The sequence below is a fragment of the Myotis davidii genome, unplaced genomic scaffold, assembly GCF_000327345.1.
Source record: "Myotis davidii unplaced genomic scaffold, ASM32734v1 scaffold453, whole genome shotgun sequence".
Classification (NCBI taxonomy): Eukaryota; Metazoa; Chordata; class Mammalia; order Chiroptera; family Vespertilionidae; genus Myotis; species Myotis davidii.
The window spans coordinates 1,207,184-1,222,774 of NW_006285234.1; the positions used below are offsets into that span (position 1 = coordinate 1,207,184).

Sequence of the window (15,591 nt, forward strand, 5' to 3'; positions counted from 1 at the left end):
GGCGGTGGCGGTGTGCAGGAGATAGTCAGTCAATGATTCTCTCACATTATTGATGTTTCTATCTCTCCCTCTCTCTTTCTTTCTAAAATGAATTTTTTTTTTAAAAGAAAAAAGAATGGAAAACCAGAGAGCCATTAGCAGCACTGAACAGAAGTCAGTCCAGTCCACTCCACAAAGTGATGAAAAGAAGCCTAGGATGGCCTCACCTCTTTCAGGGCTGCTATAACTTCCTGAGCACTGACCATGTGCCAGGCTCTGTGCTGAAGGGTTTTATATGTAACTAGAGGCCTGGGGCACGAATTAGTGCACGGGTGGGGTCTGGCCCACCCCATCAGGCTGATTGGCTGGGGGTGGTGGTGCGTGGGTGGTTGGCCAGCTGGCCCCGCCCTCTGGTCGAACTCTCAGTTGAGGGGACAATTTGCATTTTAGCCTTTTATTATATAGGATATCTTACTGTATCCTGACAAAAATCCTATGAACCAGGTATTGATGTCCCTATTTTATGGACCAGAAAACCTAGGCTCTGCTAAACTGAGCAACTTGTCTAGGATAATAGTAAGTGGTTGCGGCAGGCTTTGAACTCAGATCAGCCAGGCTCCAAATCCTTATCCATGGCATACCAGGCAGATACTGACACTCATTTCATCCACAGAGGTGCCACTTAGGGGGATGTGGGTTTCATGGAATCCCTGACCCAGTTTCCTACCTGTGTATTCACTGCTCAGCTCTGAGGCAGGCTCCATGGTAGGAGTGACCAGGTGGCAGCTCAATGTTTTTATTCCCTAAGGGTGTCCACATGTTGCACCCATTCTGCCAGGCAGAATCAGGGCTTAAGCACTCCATGCAAACCACTGGCACAAACTCCCTGTCCCCCAAGGAGAGGTCACACCCTCTGCTGTCAGGTGTGAGAATGGACAGAGCTCTTATCACCCAACCAGAGGTCCAAGGAACCAAGGGGTCGGAAGAAAGGGCAGCGGGACTGAGTGATCCAAGAGACTTCCTGGTACCACAGCCCTGATCCCTGGGCCTTCCTTCCTGGTCCCACTGCTCTTCGCCTCTGATTGGTGCAGCAAGACTTGCTAACAGTCAGGTGTTCCCTGACTATTCCTGCCGGAAGGTGGGTGGAAATGCTGCCCAGAGGCACGTGAGGTTGGGAAGACCTCACTCAGAAGCTCCCAGCCAAGCGCTTACCATTGTAGGAGAGGCGAGGTTTGCTCAGACACATTATAAAGTGCATTTCCATCTCATCAGAAGCCACAGACTTGGAGCAAATGGGGCACTTGAAACCTGAAAAAGAGGAAAACAGGATGAAATGTTTTCTCTAAACTAAGTATATTCATTATAAATGTAGATACTCTTAAATGACTATGGCCATGTGGGGCCAGAGTTGACATGGAGAATTCAAATCTAGATATATCCTAGACTTGATTGCTCCTTCATTAAATCACCAAAAATTTTATTTTATCACAGCCCCTGACTCCCATTTTTTACTAGTGCTCTCCCAGTCATATGCTCCTCATTGAAGTTTATCAGAAGTCACCGACTGCTAATTTGAGTTTTATTTTCTTTTAGACCCTTTTCTAAGGGGGTCTAAGGGGCAATGGGAATAAACAGGCATCAAATCAGAGCAACTAAATAATCTGTCTTTGAACAACAAAGCATTGAACACCCTTCCACTTCACAGCCCGCGAACCACTTGGTTGGGTGCCCTGTGGGAGGAATTCCTACTGTCATCAGCATCTCCATCCCTCACTCAGAGCACCTTTGCCTCCCTGGACTAACTAAGGCAGCTGCCCTCTGAGTGTGCAAGCCAGAGTGTTCCCAAATGTCTTGTGTGCCTTGGCCATATGCCACTGAGAGTAACAGCTGTTTCACAACACCAGGCAAACACAGGGTTCTATTCCCAAGTGTGGACTGTTTACATGCCCAAGGGGTTTCATCAGAATTCTATCAGTACTGGAGATTTCAGTTGAGAATCTTCTGAGCTGAACTTCATGAAGCAACCATAGTCCCTTGACTTATTTTTTTATAAACTATTTTTGTTGTTATTCCTCACTCAAGGAGAGTAGAAGGGAGGGGTGGGGTGGGAGGGGAGAACATTGGGGGGGGGGAGAAGGGAGAGAGAGAGAGAGCGAGACAGAGAGAGAGAGAGACATACAGATTGGTTGCCTCCCACATGCACCTGACCGGGTCTGGGGATCAAACCTGCAACCCAAGGATGTGCTCTTGCTGGGCATCGAACCCGAGACTTCAGTACTCGGGCCAACACTTCAACCACTGAGCACTGCCAGGGCTATTTTTATAAATACTGATAAACTACTTCCAATTTCCCCCCCATTTTACTTTTATTGAAATTATTTTCAATGGATATTTTTCCATTCTACCAAAAGACCCAATACTATTAAGAAGCTATTGTTGCCAGAACCGGTTTGGCTCAGTGGATAGAGCGTCGGCCTGCGGACTCAAGGGTCCCAGGTTCGATCCCGGTCAAGGGCATGTACCTTGGTTGCGGGCACATCCCCAGTGGGGGGTGTGCAGGAGGCAGCTGATCAGTGTTTCTCTCTCATTGATGTTTCTGGCTCTCTATCCCTCTCCCTTCCCGTGAAAATCAATAAAATATACTTTAAAAAAAAAAAAAAAAAGAAGCTATTGTTGTGAAGATTTGGCTCTTCTATTAATTTTCAATTAGAATGTTCCATGTACAATTTTACTAGATGCTGGTAATATCTATCAGTGACATTTCTTATGAAATAGATAAAAAGGTTGGGAGTTTGTGTGGACTGTTAGCTGCTCCAGGACAGGAGAATTCCACCCCTTCACCAATGTCTTTCCTCTCCACGTGGCCTTACTCAGGCAACATTGGACCTGCCCTCATGCCTGTTCCCTGCAAATAAACTTATATTTATATCAAATAGCATTCCACAGAATGGCCAGCCACTAGAACAGTGGTTCTCAACCTTCTGGCCCTTTAAATACAGTTCCTCATGTTGTGACCCAACCATAAAATTATTTTCATTGCTACTTCATAACTGTAATGTTGCTACTGTTACCCACAGGTTGAGAACCGCTGCTCTAGAAGATTGTCTCATTTTCTTCAGAGGTTGGCTCACCTTCTTTTCTGACTCAAAATACCAGTTTTGCAACAATTGAAGTGACTACAGGATATGTCTACTTTAAACTTGCTAAGTCAGCACTCTGTCTGCAGGCCCAGGGCCCAGGGCTGTGGGCAGGCCAGGACAGAGGCAATGAGGTCTGGATCAGGCCCTGACACAGACACTGGTAGGTGTTAAAGTGATTTGTTACTAATAAAAAACCTTACACCTCACACATTCTTCACTTTCCTGATAACTTAGAACAGAGTCATGGTTATCGCAATAACAGCATTAGCCAATCCCTAAATCCCAATGTGATTCATCGATTGCAGGAAAGGAGAGGAGTTACAGCTAAAGGGCTGGGAAGCAGCTACCCAACAAGGACTACAAGGGAACATCACTGATCATTTATTTCCCAGGAAAAACCAAGTTGTACAGATAAAGAGGCCCCAGCTAGACATCAGGTCAAACTGAGGGAGCAGGGTTGAGACTGGAATCAGATTCTTAGCTCCCAATCGGAAGTCCTTTCCATCAGAGGAAAGTTGTTCACAGGTGTGATGCTGTGATTCATAATAAATATATGTTTGGTCTTTGTCCCGTTACTGGCACAGAGCACCTAAAACCCCTGAGATTTCCGAACATCCGAAGACCAATAATATTTGGTCTGTTGTCATCAGTTCCTGAAAAATAACTCCAGAGCCACGAGGTGAAAGGAGTGTCTTATTAGTCATAACAAGCCCTTTTCAACCACACCAGAGTTTATGTGAATGAGGCGGCGTTTGGAAAGCCCCTTGGTAAACTAAGGCTAGGGGCTGGCTTCCAGGGGAACCCTCAGCTGATGAGAGAGGGTTGGAACTTTGAGTCCCACCCCCCAAACCTCCCATTTACGTAATAGACTTTGAGGAGGGGAGAGGGGCTAGAAATTGAGCTCCACCACCAATGGCCAATGAGTTAATCAACTAAGCCCATGTCATGAAGGCTCCACGGAAACCCAAAAGGACAGGGATCAGAGAGCTTTTCAGGTTGATGAACATGGAGAGATTCAGGGAGAGGGGTGCCCCTGAAGAAGGCATGAAAGCTCTGGGCCCTTTCCCCATATCATATCCTATCTATCTCTTCCCTTGGCTGTTCCTGAGTTACACCTTTTTATAATAAACTGGTAGTCTAGTACGGAAATGTTTCTCTGAGTTCTGTAAGCTGCTCTAACAAATGGCATGAAAGTAAGGAGGGGATTGTGGGAACCGCTGGTTAACAGCCAGTTGGTCAGAAGCAGAGATGACAACCTGGACTTGTAATTGGTGTTTGAAAGGAGGAGTGGGGGAGGCAGTCTTATGGGACTGAGCCCTTAACCTGAGGGATCTGATGCTATCTCCAGGTAGGTAGTTTCAGAATGGAGTTAATTACTAGGTGGTGCTGGGAAGACATACCTCAGAACAGGGTTTTAAGAAAGAGCTGGATTGGGAGGACATGCCACTGTAGTAGGAAGAGACCTACATTCCAGCAAAAGCAAGGTTAGGGCCACTTGGATCACTGTCTCTGGATGCGGGGGGAGGAGGTGGTGGAGGAAAGGGGTAAGGCTCAAGACATAACTCGAAGTCTATTACGTAAGTAGAAAATGCCAAGATATCCTCCTTGGACCTAAGTTTCCTAAAATGAAAAATAGTCATTTACCTGACTCTTGCTAGAAGCCAATGAAATAAAAACTTGAAAGCACGCTACAAAGCAGCTAATCAAATGTATGTGGTAGCCCCTTCACCACACATGGCAACCCTTGACAAGGAGGAAGGCACAGGAGGACTGGGGGAAGGACCTGGGGGCCGAGAGATAGGGTGATGGAGCATAGGGTGCATAGGCCGAGACCATGCAGTGTGTGGGGGGGTGGCCAGTTTGCTTGCTAATTCTATCTGATTCCTTTAAACTTCCAGAGCACTTGTACGGCACTTCCCTACAGCAAATGTGGACCACGGTCCCTGTTAATCTCCCAAAGCACCCACTCTTACACATAATAACAGGTCACGTTTACTGAGTCATTACTATGGGCAACCACTGGGCTTCACATGTCTTCTCGTTGACACAGTATAAGGTGGATACTAATGTTAACTCTATTTTGCAGAAGAAGACATCAAGGAAAGTCACTTGCCCAAGACAACCAGAGCTGGCACGCAACACCCAGGAAGTCTGACAGCCAGTGCACCTCCTCGCCAAGCTCTGTGACTAGCAGAGGAGTTACACTGCAGAAACAACCTAAATGCCACAGGCACCAGTATTACTAAATACTAATTTAAAATCTCCCATGTAGTCCCAATTTCTCCTGAAGTACCCACAGTCTTGGATAATTCCATAAACTAAAACAATGAAAAAAAGTTTTTTCCCCCCGGGGAATTCTGTTAATATGGAAGGACAGAGTTTTGCTTTCCACTTGGCCCTGGAGCCTACAGCACTGGCTGTAAGATGCTGAGTTTGCAAATTACCTTTTAAATGGAAATTAAAAGGCAACAGGTTAGAGAAATGGAAAACGTTAGGGAAAAAACTAATGTCTTTCCCACCTTCTTTCCTGAAAGGTCATTGGTGATCAAGATGGATTCTATCCCTCTACTGCCCCAATCTTTTCTCATAATTGTCCTGTCATGATTCAACACCAACAGCCCTACGAAATGATAAATTCTGTGATCTTCATGAGCTATCTAAAGGTTAAGATGTCTAGAAAATGTTGATACCATTTTGGAAAAAAGTCCAAATCAAATTAAAATCAGTCCTGCAAAGTTGTCCAACTGACAAGATTTTGTTAAGTTTCATGAGACCTTCATCAGCACTCAGGAAGCAGATAGGAGATGCCTGATTTTCCCACATGAGAAAGCAACAGGTGGAGTTCCCAGGAGACCCCATAACTGCATCTGAGACTAGACCCTGCCCATTGCCCTGTGAACAGACAGTAAGTGCACCAGCTGCCTTCCTCTCTCTTCCGTCTAGTTGACTTTGAGAGGCAGTGCCCTGCACATGTTGTGTCTTTACAATTTGCCACCGACAAAGTGACGGGAGTGAACCAAGAGACCAGCTCAAGGTTATACAGTCAGAAAAGCCGAGGACAGTTTGATCAGCCAGAAGAACCCAGCTGCTTCCTCTCTTTCAACAGTGTCCTGCCTAAGTGGGGAATCCTCAGCGGGACCAGAGACCAGGGAACAGAGGTGACAAACCTGTATTCGCCACCCAGTGCAGGGTCTTGACCCCTTTTTACTGCCAGGACAGCGGCAACTGGCTCAAGTTATAACTCTCCCAATTCTCTTGAACATTTATCTTGTAATAAAAATTAAAGTTCTTGTTCTCCGGGGACCATTTACTTCTCATTCTGCAAAACTGTAACCTTCTCCTTTAAGACCTGATTTCTCGGACCTGTGCTCTGCATGTTGCCCCAGTTCCCTCCCTGACCCTCCCTCTATGCTGATGCGCTATTTTAACGCTGCCCCAGTTCTGCATGTCTCTGGGATCACCTAAACAGAGAAGAATCAAAAGAAGTAACCAGGGAATATGAAGCCATGCCATCCAGGCAGGACCTCTTGTCTTGGGGTAGGGGGGGGGTGGGGGGAGAGAGAAGGAGGGGAGAATGGGGACTCCTCTCACCTAGGGGCTCAGAGAGCCCTACCCGGCAACAATGCATCCCTACTGTCCAGTTCCTGGTTTCCAGCTTGGATCTGCCCCTCTCACATCCTGGTGGCGCTTCATGTCGGTAAAATGAGACATGACTAAATGAGTTTGATCCAGTGGGACTTACTGCAAATGTTAGAGCAAGAAGTAAACGGGATGACTTTCTCTTACTGCAGAGATGTGGCCCCAAGAGCAGAGGTATCCATTCCCCTCCCCTATCCCTCTGGAAACCAGCCTATGATTTGCTGAGGTGTGGGTTCGTCTCTCCTGGAGAACATTCTGGACTAGGTAAAGGTCCAGGAGTTCTAGCTTCTGTCTCTTTCAACACTGTTTTCCTGGACTCAACCTCCAGACTTCTTTCTGTTCCAGGGCCTGGGATTCACCTGTTTCCATCAGTTCTCCTGGTTCTCAAGCCTTCAGACTCGGACTGGGACTAAGGGCAATGGGCTCTCCTGGGATTTCTGGCAGATTATGAGACTTTTCAGCTTCCTTGATTATATGAGCCAATTCCTTACTCTCCCCCACCCACCATGGTTCTGTTTCTCTGGAGAGCCCTAATACACCTGTTTATTAAAATGCCAAATAAAAATGTAAATGACTTACAACATCAAATGTTGGTGAGAATGTGGAGAAACTGGAACTTTCACTTTGTTGGACAAAGTACAAAATGACACAATCACTTTGGGAAAAGATTTAGTAGTTCCTTATAAAAAATACACACCTAACCTAACCCAAGCAATTCCTCATCTAAATATTTACCCCAAAGAAATGAAAACATACGTCTACAAATAGATATGTATAAGAATGTCCAACACAGCTTCATTCGTAACAGGCAAAAACTGGAACAACCCAACTGTCCGTCAACAGAATGGATAAACAAACTGTGGTATAACCATGGAATGCAATAGAACACTACTTAGCAATAAAAAGCAACAAAGCACTGATACATGTAACAACATCCATGACTATTAAGAACATGCTGCCCAGTCGGCACAGCTCAGTGGTTGAACATCGACCCATGAACCAGGAGGTCACGGTTCAATTCCCGGTCAGGGCACATGCCCGGGTTGCCGGCTAGATCCCCAGTCGGGGCGTGAAGGAGGCAGCCGATTGATGATTCTCTCTCATAATTAATGTGTCTATCTCTCCCTCTTCTTCCCTCTCATTGAAATCAATTAAAACATTTTTTTTAAAAGGACATGCTAATGAAGGACACAAAAGAGCACATATTATGATTCCAATGATATGAAGTTCTAGAATAAGGAACTCTAACCTATGGTGGAAAAAAATCAGAACAATGGCTGTCTCTATGAGGTAGGACTGGGGCAGAGACAGACTGAAAGGGGATTAGAGAACTTTCTGGGGTGATGAAAATGTTCTACAACACAAAGAGGATTTGGGTTACATATATGCATGCATTTGTCAAAATTCAATGAATGTACTATCAATATTTGAGATTTCAATGTTTGTAAATTGTACTTCAACCAGGAAAAAAAAAGCGTAAGCAAATACTGAACTGTGGTTAGTGACAAACATGATGAAACATTTAGATGGTGTGCTGATTACTGTATTAAAAATGAAATGCATCAAAAATAAGATTCATGCCCTAGCCAGTTTGGCTCAGTGGATAGAGCATCAGCCTGTGGACTGAAGGGTCCTGGGTTCGATTCCGGTCAAGGGCATGTACCTCGGTTGCAGGCTCCAGGGCAAGTGCAGGAGGCAACCAACTGATGTTTCTCTCACATCAATCTTTCTCTCTTTCCTTCCCTCCCTCTCTCTAAATCAATGGAAAAAATACCGTCAGGTGAGGATTAAAAAAAAAGAAAAGATGTTAACAAAGAGATAAATAATAAAATAATTAAAAAAATAAGATTCATAAGTTAAACTTTCAACTTTTTTGTATGTTTGAAATTTTCATAATAAGCCACTGGAAAGTGTCAAGCAGTGAGATATGTATGTGTGTTAAGTTAGCTAGTGGTTGGGGAAGGCCCCTCTGAAGGAGTGACAGTTAAGCAGTTGAATGAATATCTTAGAACTAACTATAGGATTCTTTTTTCTCTCTCTCTTCAGCTTTATTAAGGTAAAGTTGACAAATAAAATTACAATACATTTAAAGTGCAGCTCTGGTTGGGTAGCTCAGGTGGTTAGAGTGTTGTCCCAACATGCCAAGGTTGGGGGGTTCAATCCCCAGTCAGGGCACATACAAGAATCAACCAATAAATACACAAATGGATGGAACAATAAATTTATCTCTCTCACAAATCAATTAATAAATTCTTTTTTAAAAGTGCACAGCATAATGACTTGAGATAGGTATAATTGTGAAAGGATTCCCACAATTGAGCTAATTAACACATCTATCACTTCACAGTTACCTTTTTTGGGGGGGAGGGGGGCAGGGGAGAATGCTTAACATCTCAGTAAATTTCAATTATACAAGTTTTTGAGGTTTCAGATCTTATGCTCTTGAATCCATTTTGAGTTGATTTTGTGTATAGTGTAAGCTAGAGGGTCCAATTTCATTCTTTTGTATATAGATATTGTTTTTCTAACATCATTTATTGAAGAGATTATCCTTTCCCTGTTGTGTATTCTTGGTGCCCTTGTCAAAAATTAATTGAGCATATATAATTTTTTCTAGATTCTCTATTCTGATCTACTGGTCTGTTGATTTTATTTTATTTTTTAATTCTCACCTGAGGATGTTTTTCATTGATTCTGTAGAGAGGAAGGGAGAGAGGGAGAGAGAGAGAAATATCAATCAGTTGCCTCTTGCACGTGCCCCAATCAGGAATGGAACCTAGGACCTTTTGGTGCATAGGACAACACTCCAACCAAGTGAGCCACAGTGGCCAGGGCCATGTGCCTGTTTTTTTTGCCAATACCATACTGTTTTGAGTACAACAGTTTTGTAACACAGTTCGAATTCAGCAAGTATGCTTCCAGCTTTATTATTTTTCAAGATGCTTTAGCTATTTAGGGTCTTTGCAGTTCCAAGTAAATTTTAGGATTGTTTTTTCTATTTCTGTGAAAAATGCCACTGGAATTTTAATAGTGATTGCATTGGATCTGTAGATCACTTTTGGCAGTATGGACAACTAACAATATTAATTCTTCCAATCCATGAACACGGGAACATCTTTCCATTTATTTATGTCTTCAATTTATTTCAATGTCTTATAGATTTCAATGTACAGATCTTTCATCTCCTTAGTCAAATTTATTCCCAAGTATTTCACTCTTTTTGATGTTATTGTAAGTGGAATTGTTTTTTTAACTTCTTTTTTTTAACAGTTCATTTACTTTACTGAATTTGGTAATTAGTTCTAAGTTTTTTGGAGGAGTCATTAGGGTTTTCTATATAACTAGAAGCCCGGTTAATGAATTCGTGCACGGGTGGGGTCCCTCAGCCTGGCTGGTGATCGGGGTGTGGGAGGTTGGCCAGCTGGGGAGGTTGGCTGTGGGAGCACACTGACCACCAGGGGGTAGGTTCTGCGTTGAGCGCCTGCCCCCTGGTGGTCAGTGTGCATCATAGCGACCGGTCGAACAGTCACTTAGGCTTTTATAGAAAATATCATACCATTTGATATTTTACTTTTACCCTTTCTGATTTGAATGTGTTTTCTTTTTCCTGCCTAATTGCTCTGGCTAGGACTTCCAGTACTATGTTAAATGAACGTCTGCCTACGCATCAGATTCTATGATGCTTTCCTTTTTCCCTTTTAGTGATCCTTAGGTTTATTTATATCACATTCTAGCATCTTGGTACAACTTATAGAAAATCTGATGCCAGTGTAATTCTTTTTTCTTTGTAAATAATATGTTCCTTTGGCCGGAAACATTTTCCTCTTCACCCTTAGAATTCAATAATTTTACTAGAATATGCTTAGATGCATCTTAGTTATTTCCCCTAGTTGTAAGCCATGAGTGCCATTCACCAAATTTTTCCAGCTTTCCTCCTTTTAGCTATACAGTGGGGCCTTGACTTAGGAGTTTAACTCTTTCTGTGACGGAGCTCGTAACTCAAATTACTCGTATGTCAAATCAACAGTGAACGAGTGAAACATGTGATGCTGGGCTGATGTTGTGGCATTCACAGTGATGTTCGCTGCACCAACTAGCGGTAGGGTATCTGAAGCTGGCTTGTAACCTGAATTTTACCTCTCAACTCAAAGCAAAAAATCGGCTGAGAGACGGCTCGTATCTCGAAAAACTCCTTAGTCGGGACACTTGTAAGTCAAGGCCCCATTGTATAGTAGGACTGCATTTGCCTGCTCCCTTTGAAGTTAAAGGCTGGTTTATAATTTGCTTTGGACAGTGAAATGAGAGCAGAAGTAATGCATGTTCTTCCAAGTGCACATTAAGCACTAATTCATGATTCCCCACATTACCTGCATTGCTGCAGTGCGATGAAGCCTCTATCACCTTGGTTCCCGAGTAACAACAACCAACCCCCCACCCCCACCCCACCCCAACACTCTTTGACCTGTGCCGGATACTGTAGCGTGGGGGAAAAATAAAGTTGCTGAATTAAACTACTAAGCTTATAGGACTGTTTTGTTATTATATTATAAGCTAGTTCTACTAGTCTGTCCTGATTGATACACCCTTCCTCTGCCCTTTTCTCCTTGTAGTACTCCTGCTACTTATATGTCAAATGTCCATCTTCCAGGTCTCTTATCTTCTCCCCCATAACTTCTACCTTCGCACTTTCTCAGGAGCTCAGCCTTTCCGACTCCTTCTGAGCCCTGCCTGCCTGCCCCCCTGCTTGGCATTGGAAGAGATCAAAGAGCTAAGAAAGACATATATACCAGCCACTACCTTCCCAGAGTCCTCTCTGCCTAGATAGTAATATTCTGCTCTTTAAATACACTTACTTATTTGTATCAGCCACAATCTGCATACTTACCACTTGCAGTGTCTATGCATTTTATAGTGATACGTTGTGCTTAGCTATTTTATTCTGTGGACGTTTGGATTCCCAATTTTTACCTACTATAAAGTTTCTGTTAGTAGTGATCTACATTCTCTAGTCTCAGCATGGTCTATTCCACCCCAAATTTATTTTTCCTGTTTCTGGATTCTAGACTGGTTGGTTTGGAACAAAGAAAATCATAGAGGAGTCAGAAGAAAGAGGCTCTCACTAGTCAGGTGGCCTTGTACAGCTACTTAGGAATATTTGCATAGTCTTTGCCTACTCTCTACTGTCAGCATTATTCTAAAACCCAACCAAAGATGATGTGGGAGTGATTGTGCAGAGCAAAGCATGTGCAATGTGGGGTGGCCATTTTACCAGGGTAAGTGCAAGTTTATTTGCATCCAGTACAACTCAAATATACTGAGACTTGTTGGTAAAATTGCCTATTTGAGGAAATACACAAATTCTTCAGTCAAATACCAGTAAGTAAAACAGGAGTTGACCCTACATATGTATTTTGTGGACTCTATGAGCTCATCGGTTTTAAAAGACACCATTATGAACCTCCAAGAGAATAAAAAGCTGCCACCTGTAATTTTAAGATGTGATGGCAAGGCACATCCTGATTTTAGAGTTGTTAAATTATGAAATGTATGTGGCCTTAGAATCAATGAATATATAAAAAGTACATATTTAGGTATTAAAAAATAGAGACTGAATCCCAATCACAAAACCAATACATTGATTCCTGTTCACTTACTACAAACAAGAACAGGCTCAATGGAGATATCTACAGTGAGAACAAAGGCAAGAACTGCAGCGCGAGCACATGGACGTGTGTGCCTGCTGACATCCACCCCATCCTGCTGCTGCAGCAAGTCCAGCCTGCAATCCTGGCAGGTGGAGCCCAACAACAGCATTCCAGCCAAGTGAAGAATGGGAAACTACAGCTACTAATTGGTCCTGTTTCCTTTGACCTTCTAACCCATTTCTTCCAGAGAGAGGACCTGGAAGGACTGTGTGGGAAGTCGATGATGGGGAGAGGAGGTGTAAGGACATCACAGTCTGATGACTGAGTCTGAGCAGGTACAAGTATAGAGAAAGATCAAAGCCTCAGCATGGGATCAAGTCCCAAACTGCTGGCCAGGAAAGATGAAGGTTGAATTATAGCCCCTTATTACCTAGCTACCATGCTTAGGCAAGGTTAGGGATATCCAATTATGACTCAAAAAGTGTGGACATAGTCTCCAGAGAAACATTTGACTTTTACTTTAGAGATGTCTTACTTAAAGGATGGACCATCTGTTCAAAAGATTGTCTAGTATCCAAAGGGTCAAGCCGGAATTTATTTAAGTTCTTTAGCCACAAGCTAGACCAGGGGTCCTCAAACTTTTTAAACAGGAGGCCAGTTCACTGTCCCTCAGACTGTTGGAGGGTCGGACTATAGTTAAAAAAAAAACTATGAACAAATTCCTATGCACACTGCACATATCTTATTTTAAAGTAAAAAAACAAAATGGGAACAAATACAATATTTGTATTTGCATGTGGCCCGCGGGCCATAGTTTGAGGACCCCTGATAGACAATAGGTCTGGCCAGGAAATGCCTAGTTATTTAGCTGAATACCAACCATGCTTTCTTCCCAATGGCTGTCCCATCTTCCAATATCCAATACAGCGCACACCTACGCCCACTGGACCCAACACTCACAGCAGCTTGTGGAGTGGGTTTTCTGATGTTTGAACAATGTCAGAGAACACTCTTAGGAGAAGGCAGAATTCCATTTTTCCTCACAAACTCAACAGCAAGGAGTGGGGCCAAGGTCCACCTCCCCTCAAAAAAGTCAAAAGGACAATAAAATCTGGTTCTTAGGCAAAAAGGAAGTTCTCTCACCCCCGCCCCAACCCCTCGCCCCCGCCAGGATTGTGGGCTGCCTCCACATTAGCAACAGGAGGAAGCCTCACTTCCTCCAGCTCCCAAGGGGGATGCTGTCTGAGCAGGGCACCAGCCACGCAGGTCTGGTCTCTGTAGGTGCCCTCAGCAGATTTTCCTAGAAAAACAGGACTGCTTGGAACCACCTTGTTGCTGGCCGCTTTCTCCCCTGAATATATAAACTTTTCCAAGTCCTGGGATCTTTATTTATAAACTTTAAAAAATTCCAACCTTGCCCTGGCGGGTATGGCTCAATTGGTTGAAGTGTTGTCCCCGTGCACCAGAAGGACGTGAGTTAGATTCCCAGTCAGGGCATATGCCTAGGTTTCAGGTTGGATCCCTAGTTGGAACACGTGCAAGAGGCAACCAATCGATGCATCTCTCTCACATCAATGTTTCTTTTTCTCTCTCTCCCCGACTTCCCTCCTCTATAAATTTTTTTTTTAAAAAAAATCTAACCTTGCCCTGAATTTGCTTTTTCCATCTTGTGTGTGCACGTACATTGTGAGTGGTTGGAGGTTGGGGTTGGAGGAGAAAAGGAGAGTTAGGGAAGGGAAAAGGACAAAGAAGGAAAGTTTCACACAGTATCTATCTAATGGTTTATTTCGGAATTCCTGAAGGCACTGTCCCAGTGTCCATATATAGATGATAGGGATTTTTCATGGATAAGAAGGAAAATGCTTGAATACACAGCCAGTTCATGTTCAGCCAGTATCTTACTTACCAGGCAAAGGGACATGACACTCAAATCTAAGTGACTGCTCATATGAAAAACACCATTTGCCTGGCACTGTGGAACTCGCATCTATAGACGCTGACAGCCCTGGCCTTCAGGTCACTGGAGGTCTGCTAGAAGTCGCCCGATATAAGCTCAGGATGCAGAACACATACTGCTGTATTCACGTCATAAAAAGTGCCAGCTCCAGCCGGGGCCCTGGCATGCAGCAACACTGCAGGCTGGGCTTGGCTATTTGGCAGAATGAACGCAGGCTGGCTTCTTGCCTGAGCCTAGTCCAGGCCCCTTCTCAGGAAGGCATGTTCTGCTCAGGTGTACCTCCAACACAGAAGTATATGGAGGTGGGACTCAGGGGACATGGTCCTATAGGCCACAACTGTGCTTTGAAATGGCATCTAAAGAGGAAGAAGTCAAAAGAATAGAATGGGGTTGTTGAGAGCTCAATGGCAGTGGAATGATCAGTTCTATCAAAGAGAACAATTGTCAGGGTGTGAGAAGGCCTGCATGCTTTTCTGTCACCACGGCTGAGCACCATACAGAAAGAGTCAGAAAGACCCCAGAGAGCGAGTAGTTACTGACTAATGAGTTAAAAAGGATTTCCCAGAGACCTTCCAGACACAAAGTATGAGCGAAGAAAGTCAATAATTCTAAGCTCCCTGGAAGAGTGAATGACCCTGATCAACACACGTAGAATGTTTTCTTCATTTCTGGCCTTTAGAACCATAAGAAAACAAATTTCTACTGTTTAAGCTCCCCCAAAAAGATTAAAGATAGAAGAGTGAAGCATGTTATAATACATGTTTTGAGCATAGTCCAAATGTTTCAGACTTACTTTTAGCATGGAGAAGAGGGCACTCCAAGGGAAAAAGAAAACTAGGCCCTCCCAGGGCTGTCTTTCATGATCAGGGTCATTTAACATTTGCTAAAGCACCCCGGGGCGGGGGGGGGTCATTCACAACAAGTTCGTTAAACACATTTTCCTCCTCTAATGAGTCAGCATATGTGTCCTACCTTATACAACACTCTCAATCCCACCCACACCTTCAGCAACTGCTCCAGTTACAATAAAAAACACCCTGCAAAGGGCTGTCTGCAATGGCCTCCTTCACTTCCTCTTCTCCCATTCCCTCTTGAACTCCTCCAATCCCCCAAATTACCTTTCCAGGGGTACCAATGACCTCCACATTGTGGTATCCTAAAGCCAATTCTCCAATTATCAGCAGCTTTTGAGAAAGGTGACCTTCCTCCTCCTCCACCCGCCACCCCTCCC

General features: G+C 43.9%; 1 protein-coding gene across 1 annotated transcript in view; it reads right to left on the minus strand.

The window, feature by feature from the left end:
- The window catches only part of ZNRF1 (zinc and ring finger 1, E3 ubiquitin protein ligase), a 105,171-nt gene that overhangs the window by 13,658 nt on the left and 75,922 nt on the right, over window positions 1-15,591 (minus strand). The window contains exon 3 of the mRNA XM_006755821.2: window positions 1,192-1,287. Coding sequence (XP_006755884.1) covers window positions 1,192-1,287 — 96 coding nt within the window. The remainder of the gene's footprint in view (window positions 1-1,191; window positions 1,288-15,591) is intronic.